The following is a 19,261-nucleotide window of genomic DNA, read 5'->3' on the forward strand; positions in this document are numbered from 1 at the left end:
TCTAGGTAACATGCATTACCTGCAGGTCTAGGTAACATGCATTACCTGCAGGTCTAGGTAACATGCATTACCTGCAGGTCTAGGTAACATGTATTACCTGCAGGTAACAGAGATCTTCTCACACTCAAAACACATTTCTCGATATAGGGTAGGTTAGAAGAATCGCTGTCTGCGGCTAGCAGTAGCCAATCAACAAAGGTATTGTTGAGTTGTAAGCGGTTCTCTTTTCTAAAACAAAATGCCTCGCAATATTTGGGCGCATTCACCGCATTGCAGCGGCATTTGATTTTTTATGCAAAAAAATTGTCACCCTCTACTCCGTACCCGGCTTACAGTCATCTTTTTCTGAGCTAAATTTAACTGTAAAGAACGCTAAACGTAACTGTCATGTGACCAACCGGCGGTCGCTGTAATTTCATAGGATATCATGCAAATTGTTGTGCATAAATCTTCGTACGATGTCATGCAAACTGTTCCCGAGAAATCGCTGTATCTCTGTCAGCGTTGCGTGCGGCTGAGCAGAAACATCCTGAAAGGCTTTCCGAGGTTCAGAGAGGAAAAGTGTGTAATTTAGTGGAGATGTTCTCCCCGCTGAGCTCCTCTCTAATGACAGAGTCCTGGTTCAGGGCCCGGCCTGTATGGTAATGCAGCGTAATGCTGCATGTGTGTGAGTGATAGCATGTATTTACTGCAGGGCCTTAAATCAAGCGGAGAGAGTGTGATAACGCTGTGTGTGGGCTCTTGCTGCGCTTCCATCTGTAATTCACTTGTGACGTGTGTGTGTGTGTGCATGTTTGTGCGTGCGGTTATCTCTAGGAGTTTGGATGAGTGCATCCCCCCCCCCACCGGAGGTCCCGGAGGCTGCAGCCACAGGGAGATTGTTGTGGAGCTGGTTGGAGGTTTTCTGTGGTGCCTGGCACAGCGGTACAAAACGTTCCCTCCCTGAATGCTTTAAGGTCCCACTGACGCTGCCAGCCAGATCTTTCACTTACTCTAAGTAGCACACTCAAAGCACACAGTGACATCAGACTCGGCTTTAGACTCGTCCTCAAAAGACGTCAGACCTGTCTCGGACTTGGGACTCGTGTGCAATTTTTTTAATTTTTTTTAGGAAACGTCTGATGAGATGAATGTTATTCCCCTTCCTGCGTAAGCTTTTAACCTACCTACTTGTTTATTTTAGTTAATATTTCAGGACAATGCACATTTGATGAACATGTACAGCAGTACACGTTCCAGATTTTAGCCCAAAGGATAATTTCCATCTGTAGTCCATTTGGCAGGTGTAAATTACACAGACAAAAGATATACACTAGTAATATTTGCTATATAAAACTGAGTAAAACAGGACGAAAGAAAAGAAAAACCGGACAATTCATTAGTAAATGTTAAAACAGAGACACAACACACATATGCTCTATTGGGCTAATACGGTACAGCATGCAGTCAGAGGTGATTGCACGTTTGGTTAGCTCTAAGCCACACCTTTACCTGGCTTTTAAAGGTGGCCAGAGTGGGACATTCCCTTATAATTGGGGTTAGTGTGTTCCATAATACATTTACCTTTTAATAGATAGTGCATTAAGGCTAAAAGAAGTTTTTCTACATTTAGGGGCGGAAGAAGTCATTCCTGCTGCTTCTGCGCCATTATGTCCAAACTTAGCACAGTTAGCATTGACTCCGCTACGGCTAGCCTTCACGTAATTCATCACCTTATTGATTAGCTTCCTGTGGTAAACTATGTCTCTGCTTTTTACAGAGGCATAGAGTGTGTTTCCATTAACAGTGTGCTGTATTTTATGAACTTACATGTTTTTAATATAACATCTTAATGTGAAAAGTAACTGTAGCGCCCAAATATATGTAGTGCGCTAAAAAGTGCAGCAGGAAGTACAATATTTCCCTCTGAAATGTAGCGAAGTAGAAGTAGAAAGAAGCATAAAATGGAAAAAAACTCAAGTACTTAGTTACTTTCCACCACTGCAGCCAACAGCGTGATCCAGCTGTTGAGTGAGTGAAAGCTCCAACTGCTCTCCATTCGCCAGGAGGAAATCACTTCTTCGTCTTGTGCAGAGAGACATTTTGCTACAGTAAGCAGAAAGTATTGTGGAGATCTTCAAAAGTCAAACGCACACACACACACACACACACACACACACACACACACACACACACACACACACACACACAGACACATACACAGAGTTAGACACAAACATATACATAGAGACAAGACACACACACAGAGACACAGGCACACACAAAGAGAAGACACACACACACACACACACACACAAAGACAAAGAACAGACACACACACATACTGTACACACAGAGACACACACACACACACACACACAAAATCACACACACACACACAAAGACCAGACACACACACACACACACATACTGTACACACAGAGACACACACACACGCACACACAAAATCACACACACGCACACACAGAGAGAGACACACACACGCACACACAGAGAGAGACACACACACGCGCATGCAAAAAATACACACACACACACCGAAACACACACGCGCACATACACAAAAAACACACACACAGAGACACACATGCACACAAACACACACAAAAAACACGCGCACACACACATGCAGCCTCCTCCCTCCATGAAAGAAAGAGAGAAAGAGAGGGACAGACACACCGCAAGTTCAGGAATGTGGAGTTTTCATGGGCAGCTTTATTTGGCCTGAAGAAAATGTTCCCTCATTGAGCTCAGAAAGCCACATCCCCCCCCCCACACACACACACACACACACACACACACACACACACACGTCCACACCCTCCCACATAAAGATGTAGCTCGAAGAACACCCACACATTTTCTTTTATTACCATTTATTACTTCTTTTAATTGTCTTGATTCAGGGCCGAGCAGAGAGCATTCTGGGAATGTTGAGAGTCTGCAGGTATCCAGTCACAACCAAGGTTATTATAGTGTGGCATTTTTCATCAGTTTTCATTTTTAAAGCAGGTTTGCTAGTTTAGCATTATTTTTTGATAATGCTTAGTTTTAGTTTAGATTTTATTAGCTTTAGTCTATTTTCAGTAATATGGGTTATTTGTCGGGGGGATTCAAAAACCTCAGAAAACAAGTGGTGTAATAATAACTCAACAAAAACATCATACAATTTTAGAAATATGTATTCACAATGTATTCAACAATAACACCAATACATAAAAAGTAGCCTACATATGGTCAGAAATATGTAAACAGTCTACACAAGACGCCGCAGTACTGTAAGTGACGTGCTCCAGGAAAAAACCTAAATGGACCTTTCTCACAGCAGACATGTCGACTTGTCATAGTAGGAAAAGCACAGCTGACATTGATAACCTTAACGATGGCTCAGTTCCATCAAGTGTCCCAAGAAGATATTTCAGTGAGGCAGCATGCACAATACCAGGGTCTCTCCTAAGTGGAATGCAGCCATCAGTAATGGGTTAATACCAGGGTCTCTCCTAAGTGGAATGCAGCCATCAGTAATGGTTTAATACCAGGACCTCTCCTAAGTGGAATGCAGCCATCAGTAATGGTTTAATACCAGGACCTCTCCTAAGTGGAATGCAGCCATCACTAATGGTTTAATACCAGGACCTCTCCTAAGTGGAATGCAGCCATCAGTAATGGTTTAATACCAGGGTCTCTCCTAAGTGGAATGTAGCCATCATTAATGGTTTAATACCAGGGTCTCACGCAACATTTTTCAACTTTCTGCTAAGATATATTAAGTGACTTTTTTTGCAACGAAAATGCGGGGATTTTGAAATCATGCATGCCCCGTTATTTTGCGCGGAAATCGGCAATTTATGCGGCGAAAGTTCGGCGTATTTGAAAGAAATTCTAATCCGACTTTGGCTGATTAGCATTGAATTATGCGATCGCATAAACACGTTTTTCTGGAGGCACTGTCTTTTCTGGAGTTTTCTTTTCTGGAATTTTTGTCACCTTCTTTGAGGGTTTTTCTTCAAAGTTTTTTGCGTTTTTTGTGTGTGCGTTTTTTGCCTCTTTTAATAAATACGTGCAGACATATCCCGGGGCCTCCCTAAATAGTTGGAGATCTCACCCATCCCAAAGTTACGCCCCTTGAGTTACAGCGTTCTCATGGGAACAAATACAGTACAGGGTCCAGGGAAAACCGAAAAAAGATCCTTTAAATGAGTTCCGGTTGGAGGAACGTCTTCAGAAGAGCACCTGTGTTTTTACCGCTCAACTAAGCTAAAAATTTTTTTAAAAAAAGTCTCGAGGTCGGTTTTGGTGCCGAGGAATGTGCTTTTTTTTCTGTGATGGTTTGGCCCGTCCTGGCTGTGCCCCGCTCTGGCCTGGTCCAGAGTCTGGGGTTTGGCTCTGGCTCCAGGTTTGGGTGGGTCCAGACTGGGTCGGACTGTGTGGTTGAACAGGGTCAGCGGTTAGCGCCGCCGTTACCAGTTACTTTAGTTACTTTAGTTACTAGTTACTTTAGTTACTAGGTACTTTACACATTAAGATTCCTGCACACATTAACACATGTAGTTTATAACAGCTGATGTTTGATTCTAAAGTAAACTAGCCGACAATATAATGGACTACAAGTCCAGCTGAGATGATGAGACCATTAAACACACAACTGGTTGGAAACCAGAAAGAAAGAAAGAAAGAAAGAAAGAAAGAAAGAGACAGAAAACAAACAGAAAGAGACAGAAAGAAAGAGACAGAGAGAAAGAAATACAGACAGACAGACAGAAAGAAAGACAAACAGAAAGACAAACAGACAGACAGAAAGAAAGACAGACAAAAAGACAGAAATAAAAAAGAAAGAAAGACAGAAAGAAACAAAGAGACAGAAAGACAGACAGAAAGAAAGACAGAAAGACAGACAAAAAGACAGAAATAAAAAAGAAAGAAAGACAGAAAGAAACAAAGAGACAGAAAGACAGACAGAAAGAAAGACAGACAGACAGAAATAAAGACAGACAGACAGACAGACAGACAGTGAGGTATTAGTACTTTTACTGAAGTTAAGGATCTGAATACTTCTTCCAGTACTGAAATGACAATATTATCATCAAGTGTCCAGTGTGTGGGAATTTCTCCCGTCTAGCGTTGAGATCATATATCAATCATCTCTCTCTCACCACGCAGTTCAAAGTAGGTATTACAGCTACGGTAGCCTTCACGCTTCAAAAAGCCTGTTTCTCTCTCGCTCTTTTCAATCTCCTTTTTCTCTTTCTGGGCGAAGAAGAAGAAGAAAAAGACTCCTGTTCCTGAAATCTGGATTTTGAATCCGTGTGGTCCTATATGTTTCCTTCTACAAACTTATCACCGGGGGCCGAGAAGCTACGATACCCGTTAGCAGCGTTAGCAGCAGCTGGGAGTTTATCATGTGACAGAGAAAACATGAAAGGTGGAGCAGTATGTCCCTCACACACACACACACACACACACACAACACACACACACACACACACACACACACACACACACACACACATACACACACACACATAAAGGTGGTGCAGTATGTCCACACACACACACACACACACACACACACACACACACACACACACACACACACACACACACACACACACATAAAGGTGGTGCAGTATGTCCCTCACACACACACACACACACACACACACACACACACACACACACACATATAAAGGTGGTGCGGTATGTCCCTTACACACACACACACACACACACACACACACACACACACACATAAAGGTGGAGCAGTATGTCCCTCACACACACACACACACACACACACACACACACACACACACACACACACACATAAAGGTGGTGCAGTATGTCCCTCACACACACACACACACACACACACACACACACACACACACACACACACACACATAAAGGTGGTGCAGTATGTCCCTCACACACACACACACACACACACACACACACACACACACACACACACACACATAAAGGTGGTGCAGTATGTCCTGTATGTTCCTTATACACACACTCACACACACATAAAGGTGGTGCAGTATGTCCTGTATGTTCCTTATACACACACACACTCACACACACACACACATAAAGGTGGTGCAGTATGTCCTGTATGTTCCTTATACACACACACACACACACACACACATAAAGGTGGTGCAGTATGTCCCTTACACACACACACACACACATAAAGGTGGAGCAGTATGTCCTGTATGTTCCTTATACACACACACACACACACACATAAAGGTGGTGCAGTATGTCCTGTATGTTCCTTATACACACACACACACACACACACACATAAAGGTGGTGCAGTATGTCCTGTATGTTCCTTATACACACACACACTCACACACACATAAAGGTGGTGCAGTATGTCCTGTATGTTCCTTATACACACACACACTCACACACACACATAAAGGTGGTGCAGTATGTCCTGTATGTTCCTTATACACACACACACACACACATAAAGGTGGTGCAGTATGTCCTGTATGTATGTTCCTTACACACACACACACACACACACACACACACATAAAGGTGGTGCAGTATGTCCTGTATGTTCCTTATACACACACACACACACACATAAAGGTGGTGCAGTATGTCCTGTATGTTCCTTATACACACACACACACACACACACACATAAAGGTGGTGCAGTATGTCCTGTATGTTCCTTACCAGCTAACGCAGTGTTTCCTCTATGTGGATTTGAGCGTAGCTGTTGATCCGATATAGTAGTGATTGCCCACGTTTGTATTTAAGGAGCATTATTTCCATGCTGAAGTAGTGACACTGCATTAAGATAATGTAATTAATAGTGGGGTTTATTGTTATTGGCTACAGAATGCTTATAGCCTATATGTCAAGATCAAAGTTGGCCTATATAGTAACTCAACAAATACAGTTCAATCACAACTGAAAATATGCCTCATTGTGCGTGTGAATAGAGGTGAGTAAATATATTTGTTTATGGGGGGGTGGGGGGTGTTCGGACCTGCCCCCACTGTTAAAAAAAATCCTAAAGGAAACACTGTTAAGGTATTTCTAGATGGAGCAGGAATATGGAGCGTGTACTCCACTTCATGCGAATGAAATGTAAAATTTCAAGACAGAGACCCAGTGGTGGAAGAAGTATTCAGACCCGAGACTTGTGCTGTAGATTTTACAGCCGTGGCCACAAATGAAAATATCATTTTGGGAAGTAAAGAAAAGAGAGTTTGGGAACGCGTGGATCACATTAGTGTCAATAGAAGAACATGTCCTGTTTTCCTTGGACTACATCGATGTATGTTTTGTGGTCCATGCTGTCCGCACGCCTGTGGATGTGGGTTTGAATCCTGTTGCATTGTGGGTGATGAAGTGTTGCTGTGTTACCTGCTGTGTAGTCACCCGTTCCCAACACTAAGGGACTTTGGACTGAACTGGACTGTTGGACTCGTTGCTGAGTTAATGAAGAACCTGAAGGGGCTGAAGACGGACGCAGAGGAAAGATTTACAACCTGAAACTAACTAAACTAACTACACTAACTAACCTAACTACACTTACTAACCTAACTACACTAACTAAACTAACTAACCTAACTACACTAACTAACCTAACTACACTAACTAAACTAACTAACCTAACTACACTAACTAAACTAACTACACTAACTACACAAACTACACTAACTAACCTAACTAACTAAACTAACTAACTAGAGCAGCAACTCCCATCTTGCTCTGCGAGGTAAAATCACTGTTTTTGTCGAAGGAGTCTGGTGGTTTTGAAGAGATAACTGTCTCACTTCCCCATCGTAAAGTGCTGTGTGAGACAGGCTGGAACTTACTTATTCACGGCAAATATCTGCAGACATAATACAAACTGTACATGTCACATACACACGCCATTAGAAAGCGTTGTTGTGGTGGAAGAAGTATTCAGAATGATCTTTAACTTCAGTGAAACACAACACTGTAAACATGTTACATTTCACCAATGCACAAGTTAAAAACCCCATTAGAAAAACCTGATTTCTATTCTGTAAAGAAGCCTAACATGAAAAAAAAAAGTCTGTGTCTGAATTATGGACCTAAATGACTCCGAGAGCCGAGTCGTTGCAGCCGTATGAACTGCGTCTCTCTGGCTCATTATCTGGTTTTATAAAATGTAAACAGGCCCACTGTGTGATGGATGGACTGCCAGGGGAGGCTCGGACTGTTATTTCCTGTTTTTCTCAATTAGGCTCCGAAAGAGCCTCTCGAGCATTAATTAGCAACCCAACGTGAAGCTTCCACATGCCGTTATTTATAGGCTGCTATAGGCCTTCTTCACTCATGGCTATTTATTTGTCTTCGTCTATACGCAGTAGATATATATATATATATATATATATATATATATATATATATCCAAAAGTTTGGACACACTTTCTCATTCACTGCGTTTCCTTTTTATTTTCATGACTATTTACATTGTAGATTCTCACTGAAGGCATCAAAACTATGAATGAACACATATGGAATTATGTACTTAACAAAAAAGTGTGAAATAACTGAAAACATGTCTTATATTTTAGATTCTTCAAAGTAGCCACCCTTTGCCTTTTTTATTAATAAGGGAAATAATTCCACTAATGAACCCTGACAAAGCACACCTGTGAAGGTAAAACCATTTCAGGTGACTACCTCATGAAGCTCATTGAGAGAACACCAAGGGTTTGCAGAGTTATCAAAAAAAGCAAAGGGTGGCTACTTTGAAGAATCTAAAATATAAGACATGTTTTCAGTTATTTCACACTTTTTTGTTAAGTACATAATTCCATATGTGTTCATTCATAGTTTTGATGCCTTCAGTGAGAATCTACAATGTAAATAGTTATGAAAATAAAGAAAATGCATTGAATGAGAAGGTGTCTCCAAACTTTTGGCCTGTACTGTATGTGCATGTATGCATGTGTTCAGTTTCTAAACTGGGTCTGATTTCAAATAAACAGCACAGAAAGTTTCAACACACATTTCATCCTGTTCTGTGGGCCGCTGTGAATGTCGGTCTGCTTATCCACGTGCAGTGTTGCAGGGGGGCTGACTGGGACAAAAAGTCCCTTACCGGCCTAATTTCAGACAAGGGATGTTATATTTTTTGCTTTTATAATTGCAAAAACCAGGTCAACGTGAGATTATAGCACCAGCAGCATGAGGCGCACTTACAGGCTTCCATAATGAAAGAATACACACACTGGAGCCATTCATAAAACCTTCAACTGAACTCCCCTGGCACCATTTTATTTGGAATGGAAATGCTTGCGTATTTAAATACATATTATTGCATACTTAAACACCCAAAACACCAAAGTATGAAGGCTAGCGGACCAGACGCAAGCTTTTATTTTGAAAAGATGGCACCAGACAGGAAGCTCTGGGCCGCAGCCTTACAGCCATACATATTTTTTCAGAAACCTGTTTCCTGGGTGAAAGTCTTGTGTTTTCTCCTTAACTTCTTCAGGACATGAACACCTGTTTCCTGGGTGAAAGTCTTGTGTTTTCTCCTTAACTTCTTCAGGACATGAACACCCGTTTCCTGGGTGAAAGTCTTGTGTTTTCTCCTTAACTTCTTCAGGACATGAACACCTGTTTCCTGGGTGAAAGTCTTGTGTTTTCTCCTTAACTTCTTCAGGACACGAACACCTGTTTCCTGGGTGAAAGTCTTTTGTTTTCTCCTTAACGTCTTCAGGACAGGAACACCTGTTTCCTGGGTGAAAGTCTTGTGTTTTCTCCTTAACTTCTTCAGGACACGAACACCTGTTTCCTGGGTGAAGGTCTTGTGTTTTCTCCTTAAGAAGTAGGAGAATGTCTCTCTTCACCATTTCATCCTTTAGTTCATCACAAACATTCAACGTCAACACATCTGGAGATGTCCAGATGTTACATTCCAGCATTCCCTTTTAGAAAGTTGCTGCCTAAAAAAAAAGAAAATGGTGTCTTTCACCCCCGTTGGAACTCGATTCCTCGGCCGTGGGAGTGTAAGACTTTTGCAGTATTTGTACAATTTACTGGATAGTATTCAGCCGAAATGAAAGATCAGCCACGCAGAAGTGTGCGTTCGGTTGGACGGATCGCACAATGCGCCCTCTGTGTCGTCCCTCGGCTCTGCTGCACACTCTGAGTCATTGTTCACAGCCTGACACTCTCAAACACACATTATGCCAATCTGCCCAATGAATCCACAATGGAATCTGTGTGTGTGTGTGTGTGTGTGTGTGTGTGTTGGGTGATGATGTAACAGTCTAAACAGCTGATTATGATCACAGGAAAGTGATCCAGAGAAGTTTAGAGGGAGAAACTTTCTCCTTTTTGTTTTCAGACTGATTTGAGCTTCATGATTCATGTGTGTGTGTATTTTTGTAACTATGTTTTTATTGTTTTTTCAGTAATGTAATAATAATACAATTTACGCTTTGCAAAAGACACATTTGTGTGTGTGTGTGTGTGTGTGTGTGTTTGTTTGCGGGGTGTGTGTGTGTGTGTGTGTGTGTGTGTGTGTGTATGTGCATGCGTGCGTGCGTGTGTGCGTGTCTGTCTGCGTGTGTGTGTGTCTGTGTGTGTGTTTGTTTGCGGGGTGTGTGTCTCTGTGTGTCTGTTTGTGTGTGCGTGCGTGTCTGTCTGCGTGTGTGTGTGTCTGTGTGTGTGTTTGTTTGCAGGGTGTTTGTCTCTCTGTGTCTGTTTGTGTGTGTGTGTGTGCGTGTCTGTCTGCGTGCGTGTGTGTGTGTTTGTTTGCGGGGTGTGTGTCTCTGTGTGTCTGTTTGTGTGTGTGTGCGTGTCTGTCTGCGTGTGTGTGTGTCTGTGTGTGTGTTTGTTTGCAGGGTGTGTGTCTGTTTTGTGTGTGTGTGTGTGTGTGTGCGTGTCTGTCTGCGTGCGTGTGTGTGTTTGTTTGCGGGGTGTGTGAGTTTGAGTGTGTGTGTAAAAAAATGACTTTTGAGAAAGTTTCTCATATTTTGAGATAGGCCTACTAAGTCATTATTTTGAGATACTAAGTCATTATTTTGAGATACTATGTCATTATTTTGACATACTATGTCATTATTTTGAGATACTAAGTCATTATTTTGAGATATTAAGTCATTATTTTGAGATACTTAGTCATTATTTTGAGATACTAAGTCATTATTTTGAGATATTATTCATTATTTTTAGATACTAAGTCATTATTTCATACTGTCATTATTTTGAGATACTATGTCATTATTTTAAGAAGGTTTCTCATTATAATAACTTGGAGGATCTTTTTCGCATCACATTGGCGGAAATGGGCTTCCATACAAACCGAGGCTCAGTGACCAAGTGAAAACAGATCGATAGGATCAGGATCATGCACAGCAGGAATGTAAAGGAGAGGAAATCCTTTCCTTTCCGGGGAGGGGAGGGAGGGGGGAACACAGGCCCTGGGGGGGAGTAGGTCCGTGCACCGTGCGCGAGGCTGGGTTGCGCCACTCGGAAAATGGAGTCAATGAATAGATAACACAGGGGTGTTAATCGAGTGGTTGGTGGGGGGGGTTAACTGGAGCTAGTGTGTAGGAGGAAACTCCCACTGAAGGCGTCTCTTCCCTCGGACTCTGGACTGTATGCTGAGACGCTTTATACCGTCAACGGGACGAGCTGTTTCTTTCTCCAACGTTTCTTCTCTCCGGGACTTCGCCGAGCTGTGGAGTAACAACACCCCGCGATGAGGTCATTTTAAATCGGTCAGGGGAAAGCCAAACGTCCGGTGCACAAGTCAGTTTTCAACTCAGTCTGTAGCTACAGACAGTTTTTGCCCCCGGAGATACAGGCAGTTTTCCCCCGGAGATACAGACAGTTTTCCCCCGGAGATACAGACGGTTTTCCCCGGAGAGACAGACACTTTTCCCTCCGCAGCTACCTCCGGAGATACGGACAGTTTTTCCCCGGAGATACAGACACTTTTCCTCCGGAGATACAGACAGTTTTCCCCCGGAGATACAGACAGTTTTCCTGGAGATACAGACAGTTTTTCTGGAGATACAGACAGTTCCCCCCCGGAGAGACAGACACGTTTTCCCTCCGCAGCGACCTCGGGAGATACAGTTTTCCCCGGAGAGACAGACACCTTTTCCCTCCGCAGCTACCTCCGGAGATACAGACAGTTTTCCCCCGGAGAGACAGACACTTTTTCCCTCCGCTCCTACCTCTGGAGATACAGACAGTTTCCCCCCGGAGATACAGACAGTTTCCCCCCGGAGATACAGACAGTTTTCTCCTCCGGACCGCAGCTCCCCACGGACGTACCCTTTGCTTTCCCCCGGCTTTGTCTCCACGTCCACGGATATAACAGCGAGCTGTGGACCGACTCCCAGGTAGCCTAAAGCTCCTTTCCTTCTCCAAATTCCACTTTTCTACTCTTTCTACTTGTTTTTCTTTTTAAACTGCGTTACATCAGTCTTTGTGTGTGTGTGTGTGTGTGTGTGTGTGTGTGTGTGTGTGTGTGTGTGTGTGTGTGTGTGTGTGTGTGTGTGTGTGTGTGTGTGCGCGCGCGTGCACACAGCCGTTTGTTTTTGTGTTTTCCAGAACAAAATACTCCATCACAAGTATTAGTAGTTTATACAGTCTATGGTGCACTAGACAAACAAAATACTATAAGTCCTGCATTGAAAGCATTGTTTATGTAGGCCTACAATGTATCATGTCTTTTTGTATGCTGTTGGGTAGTGTATTATAATAACAAAGCATCATATTTTGGATTTTTTTTTAAGTAGAAATGATGTCAAAAGACTTAGAACAGTAACTGTAAAGGCTTTTCTACTCTACACTCCTACTAGTTTGTTTCTGTGTTTTCCAGATGTGGAGGCATGGTATTTAGGACTTTAGTGGCTCTTTTCTGGGCTTGGTGAGCAGTTTGTTCATGGGACGGTGTAGTTTAGAAACTAGTTCCAGTGTTTTTCAGATACCAGTAAGTATTCAGATCCTTCAGACTACTTCAGTGAAAGTCACTTACTTGATTAGAAGTAACTGTGAAGGCTTTTTCTACACTCGATACTTATTACTTATTATACAGACAGTTTGTTTCTCTGCACGGTGAGCTCTTTGTTTCTGTGTCCTTTCACAACAAAATACTGCGTTACAAGCTAAAGTCCTGCGTTGAAGCATTGTTTATGTGAAAGTATAATGTATCCTGTCATTTTATATAGGCTATATAATATACAACCAAGCATCATATTTTAGACTTCAGTGGCTCTTTTATCTGCCCAGTGAGCAGTTTGTTCATGGGACAGTTTAGTTTAGAAACAAGTTTCTGTGTTTTCCAGATGTGGAAGAAGTATTCAGATATCCTTCAGGCCACTTAATTAGTCTAAAGTACAAACTATGTCAAAATACTTTATTACAAGTAATGATTAAAGGTCTGGTTAGAGAGAGAGACTGTTTCTATCGTTTACCTGGATTACAAAGTTAGTCTGCACTATAAAAAACAAACTAGTTCAGACTGTTTTTACTTTGCCGAGGTAGCTGTTACAGTGTTTCCTTTAGGATCTTTTTGTTAGCAGTTGGTGCAGGTCTGTCTGAACAACAACAACAACCCCCCACGCCCCCTACATCAACACAACAGTTTACAGTCCTTCCAGAAAAATGTGGAGTTTTTTTGTGATTGTTGCGGGGCAAAAATCCTTGATAATGCGGCACGTTTTCTTAAAAAATGCGATGGAATATGCTCTATATGATATTTATGCAATTTTATGCGATGAAATTGCGGGAACTTGCAAAAACTGGGGTTTGATGAAAAAGAAAAAAAAGTGATTCGATGACGTAATTACGTCACTTCATTACGTTCCCATGGCAACAGAGGAAAATTGCTGCTCTTGTGTGAAGTAAACGCAACATTTTTCAACTTTCTGCTAAGATATATTACGGGACTTTTTTGCAACGAAAATGCGGTGGATTATGAAATCATGCAAACCCCGCATATTTTGCGCGGAAATCGGCAATTTATGCGGCGAAAGTGCGGCATATTTGAAAAAAATTGCCTCCCCCCCTCCCCCCCACATAAATATGCAGACTTTGGCTGATGCGTTGAATTATGCGATCGCATAATCACATTTTTCAAATATGCCGCATAAATTGACGATTTCCACGCAAAATATGCGGTGCTGTCATGATTCCATAATTTCATTTTGTTTCTCTTTTTCATCAAACCACAATTTTTGTGCAGTTTTTAAGAAAACGTACCGCAGAATCAAGGTTTTTTTTTTGCCCGCAACAATCAGACTGTAAACTGGACGGGCCCGATAACCTCTGAATAGTTCTCCTTGTTGTTAAATTGCAATGTGAGCGGCAGGATCATTTAAAATGCGACGCAACTCCATTTTTTGTGCAGCCTTATTTCTGATACTGTGGCGGCAGAAATTTTGCCGTGGTGGGCCGCCACTACAACATCAACATAGAGGAAACACTGTGTCTAGTTTCTGTGTTTTCCAGAACAAAATACTTGATTACATCATCACATTATGTCATTTTATCCTCTTGGGTAGTTTAATATCAGAGCTGGCCGGACCCATAAGCGAACTAAGCATCTGCTTAGGGCCCCGTGGCTACCAGAGGGCCCCCAAGAGCGCTTGAAATGTCTCACAATAGACCTCATAACAGAGCCGGTCTATTTAAAGATAGTGTTGCTGCTAATACGTCTCACATAAGTCTTTAAATGCTTATTTAAAACATTATGAGTGCTTAAACTAATATTTACAATACACAAGTTGGTTTAGTGCCAAGTGCAGTGGCAACATGTTACAATGTGGAGAGTCCCCCCAAAACCAAATCCTGCTTAGGGCCCCCAAAAGTCTAGGGCCGGCCCTGTTTAATATAATAACCAAGCATCATCTTTTTAGACTTCAGTGGCTCTTTTCTGGGCTGTTTGTTCATGGCACGGTTATACTGTAGTTTCTGTGTGTTCCAGATGTGGAAGAAGTATTCAGATCCTCCAGGCTTACTGTGAGTTACTGATCTAGTAGTAATAGTAGTAAAAGTAGAAATGTCCAAATACTACATTAGAAGTCTGTGTTAGAGATAGCAAGAGATGTTTAGTTTTTTTTCCTTGGGTAAAAGTGATACTGCTATATAAAAACGAAATACTAATTATTGCTAATCGATAATAAACTTGTGGTAGGATTCTCTTTGAATTGTGGACAAAACAAGACATTCCAGGACGTCATTTTGGGCTTTTTGGGAAACTCTGAGCCACGTTTTTCATTGTTTTCTGACATTTTAGAGACCAAACAACTAATCCATTCATCCAGAAAGTAATCCACACATACTTCCACATACTTCCAAACTCAAGGCCCGAGGGCCAAAAAGACAGATAGATAGATAGATAGATAGATAGATAGATAGATAGATAGATAGATAGATAGATACTTTATTGATCCCCAAGGGGAAATTCCAGGTCCCAGTAGCTTAAAGACATCACACAACATACACATACATCATAAACAGGATGATAAAATGACAAATCCACATGAATAATATGGACAATAAAAGAAAAGATACTCAATAAAAAGTAAGGTGCTCTATGAGAGGGGGTGTCATGGTGGTATAGTGCAAATAAGTCCAATAGTGCAAGGATAAAGTCTAGAGACCAGCATTAAATATGGACAATATAATGTGGACATAGTAATATAAAAACTATAGCAGTGCATAGATAAAGTTTAAAAAAAGACAGCATTAAATATGGACATTATAAGGGGATAAAGTAGACAGTAGGATAGTAGGGGTGGGAATCCCCAGAGGCCTTATGATACGATATCATCACAATGCTTACGTCACTATACAATATTATTGCGATTTTAAACCTATTGCAATATTCTGCGATATATTGCAATTAATTACCTTTTTTCCAACTTCAAATTTTTCTTCTAAAGGAAACTTTGTTAACATCTGTTTCATCTAAAAAGAAACATTTCTCTTTTTGTTCATCTCCCTTCAATGTTATTGCTGCAAAATCAGATTCTCAAGCAGACAAACTGACCGACACATATATAATAACAGATCAATACATGGTGTCTGTGTATCGATACAGTATTGCCATGGAAAATATTGCAATACTATGCTGTATCGATTCCCCCCCCCCCACCCCTATAGGATAGACGCAAAGAATCTCGGCCCCTCACACGTTTTGATCCGGCCTACAAATCAATTTAGGTTCACAATTGATTTCGGGCCCACCTTGTTTTTGTCTCTTATTCTTTTTTTTCTTCTAATTTTTTGGTCACGTTTGCAGACCCTTTGGGCGTATTTTCTTTCTCTCCACGTTTTTCCTATGATGGCTGAGGATCTTTCACGTGCTTTATGTCGATCAAACTGTAAGTTAGGAGGCTCTATAAGACATACGCAGTAATGCAGTCAAAGACATTTGCGTGTCAGTAAACTAAAGGAGCTTGCACACTGCTCCAACAAATGCCAACAAACGCCAACAAACTCCAACAAACACCAACAGTTGGGTCAGTGTGGGCCGGCCGTTGGTGTTTGTTGGCGTTTTTGTTGGATGGAGTTGGTAGAGTTGGACATGTCCAGTCTGGTCTGGTGGAGTTGGTAGAGTTGGACATGTCCAGTCTGGTCTGGTGGAGTTGGTAGAGTTGGACATGTCCAGTCTGGTCTGGTGGAGTTGGTAGAGTCTGACATGTCCAGTCGGGTCTGGTGGAGTTGGTAGAGTCTGACATGTCCAGTCTGGTCTGGTGGAGTTGGAGAATGTCGGACCAATATAGTCCATTTTCCAAAAATTGACAACAAATGAAATGTTGTCTTTTAGATGGGTGTTTTTTTCTGGCAATTAGTGGAGTGACCATAGTGCGTAATTCCTCAAAAGCTTGAGGAGCAAAACGGGCAAAATTCGCATAAGTTGGAGTATCTTCTGGACTCCCTGTTTTGCATGTCGTGATATCCGAGGTTATCACCACAGTCTCCTCCTGGCTCGTCTTGATTGCCGTCTCTCCTGTACATGGCTAGCAGCTTTACAGGCCAGGTAGACCAGAACTACTTTATCCACATTCAACAAGATCTCCACTTTCTAGTAAACCAAAATTAGAATAAGAAAAGGTAGCACTAGGTGACAAAAGTCAGTCTTGTCTGTTCCTGTCTGGGCAGCGTGGACTGGCAGTTGGTTTTATGAACATTATAAAGACGACCAACCGACAAACACAAACAACTGCCAACTTTAAAATGTTGGAGTTTGTTGGTATTTTTTGTTGGAGTGGTGTGCAAACTCCTTTAACGTGTCTGTCACTGGACGTGAGTCTTATTTGCCAGTGTGGCCCGTAGTGATGTAAACACGTAACATATTAAATATAGCGTCAGTACGATGTAACAGCTACAGTACCCAGCAGCAGCAGCAGCAGCAGCGCGGCCTTTCTGAACCATGACCTGGTTCCTCTGGGCTGGTACGTCGTCATCTAGCTGCAGGATGGGATATGTGGAGTGTGCATGAAGAGTGTGACTCACTGTAACACCCCCCATACGGAGGTAATCCAAACCCCTTACCCACCCTCATCCTCCAAACCTGCTGTTCATTTGTTCCTATTTCTACCATGTGCAGCTGCACTCAGACCCCCAAACATCTTCTTCTTCTTCATGTTGGATCTAGGGATTGACCGATATGGATTTTTTTTTAAGTGCCGATACCGTTTTTTTTCTTCTCCATCTCCTTAGCTGATGACCGATACAGGCTGCCGATTTTTCTTGAGCCGATATTTGGAGCCGATATTCTGCTTTTGCTCCCTCAATTTACATCATAAAAATATAAACCCTGCCACGCTGGATTTGTTTTCGGAATCTGCTCTGCCACTTCATTTCATTTCATTTCATTTATTTGTATAGCACAAGTAAACACAACAGAAGTTGACCACTGTGCTTCACATAACAAGAGTCAGGAAAGATAATAGAATAAAACATCCTTCATACAGCAGAAAACATAAATAAAAATAAGAATTTAGAGAAATGCACGCTCCAAGAGATAAAACTTTAGTTTGAGTTTAAACTCATATAAAGAGGACCACGATCTGAAGGAGACGGGGAGGCTATTCCACAGCCTAGGACCAACAACAGCGAAGGCTCGGTCTCCTCTTGACGCAAGCGTGGCTGGGACAGATTATAGTTGCTCGTGGACCGTAGACACCTACCAGGGACATTCAGATGTAACAGTTCGGATAAGTAAGCTGGTGCAAGACCATTTAAGGATTTAAAAACAAACAGCAGTATTTTCATATCCACTCTGTAACGCACCGGCAGCCAGTTAAGAGACAATAAAATAGGAGTGATATGTTCATGTTTGCGAACCCCAGTCCCAGTCTGCCATTTCTTTATAAATAATTAACGGAAACACAGATCAGCGTCACTTCTGCATTCCTCTTACATTCATATCACACAGATTATGTGTGCAGTGTGCATCATATGGACGGGTGCAGCATCTCCAGCAGCACAGAGCTGCCCGTGGACGCCTGTCTATAAATATTGCCGATACACGTAAAAACGCAAATATCGGCCCGATATATCGGCCGGCCAATAAAATCGGTCTATCGCTAGTTGGATCCTTTCAGATGAACTCTCCAGGAGTTTTACAACATGGATTTATAAAGAGAGCTGGGCACGGCATCAAGGCAGTGTCTTTTAAAAAAAACATATGATGAATATGATGATATAAATAATATGAAAATCTAAAAGTTTTTTTTGGTAACATAGCCTACATCACAAACCGTTGTGGTTGGGGTTTCGAGTCCTTTCCTCATGCTTTCTTTTGAAAAAGATCGCCACGTACCGGCTAGTGAATTAGCCTGAGGAACAGTACAGTCCAAAAGTTTGGACACACCTTCTCATTCAATGTGTTTCCTTTTTATTTTCATGACCATTTACATTGTAGATTCTCACTGAAGGCATCAAAACTATGAATGAACACATATGGAATTATGTACTTAACAAAAAAGTGTGAAATAACTGAAAACATGTCTTATATTTTAGATTCTTCAAAGTAGCCACCCTTTGCTTTTTTTGATAACTCTGCAAACCCTTGGTGTTCTCTCAATGAGCTTCATGAGGTAGTCACCTGAAATGGTTTTACCTTCACAGGTGTGCCTTGTCAGGGTTAATTAGTGGAATTATTTCCCTTATTAATAAAAAAAGCAAAGGGTGGCTACTTTGAAGAATCTAAAATATAAGACATGTTTTCAGTTATTTCACACTTTTTTGTTAAGTACATAACTCCATATGT

At 41.8% G+C, this 19,261-nt stretch overlaps 1 protein-coding gene across 2 annotated transcripts in view; it reads left to right on the plus strand.

Moving 5' to 3' along the window:
* The first annotated feature begins 11,468 nt into the window (after positions 1 to 11,468).
* fgfr1b (fibroblast growth factor receptor 1b) overlaps positions 11,469 to 19,261 on the plus strand; it is a 47,300-nt gene continuing 39,507 nt past the window's right edge. The window contains exon 1 of one of the 2 annotated variants that reach the window (XM_028602030.1): positions 11,469 to 12,374. Coding sequence is in view for 1 of the 2 variants with exons in the window: in XM_028602029.1 (XP_028457830.1) it covers positions 17,000 to 17,023 (24 nt within the window). In the remaining variant the exon portion in view is untranslated. Of the gene's footprint in view, positions 12,375 to 16,856; positions 17,024 to 19,261 lie in introns of those variants that run through there. The other variant, XM_028602029.1, reaches the window with a different exon arrangement.

This window comes from Perca flavescens, chromosome 16, assembly GCF_004354835.1.
Source record: "Perca flavescens isolate YP-PL-M2 chromosome 16, PFLA_1.0, whole genome shotgun sequence".
In the NCBI taxonomy this organism is placed as follows: domain Eukaryota; kingdom Metazoa; phylum Chordata; class Actinopteri; order Perciformes; family Percidae; genus Perca; species Perca flavescens.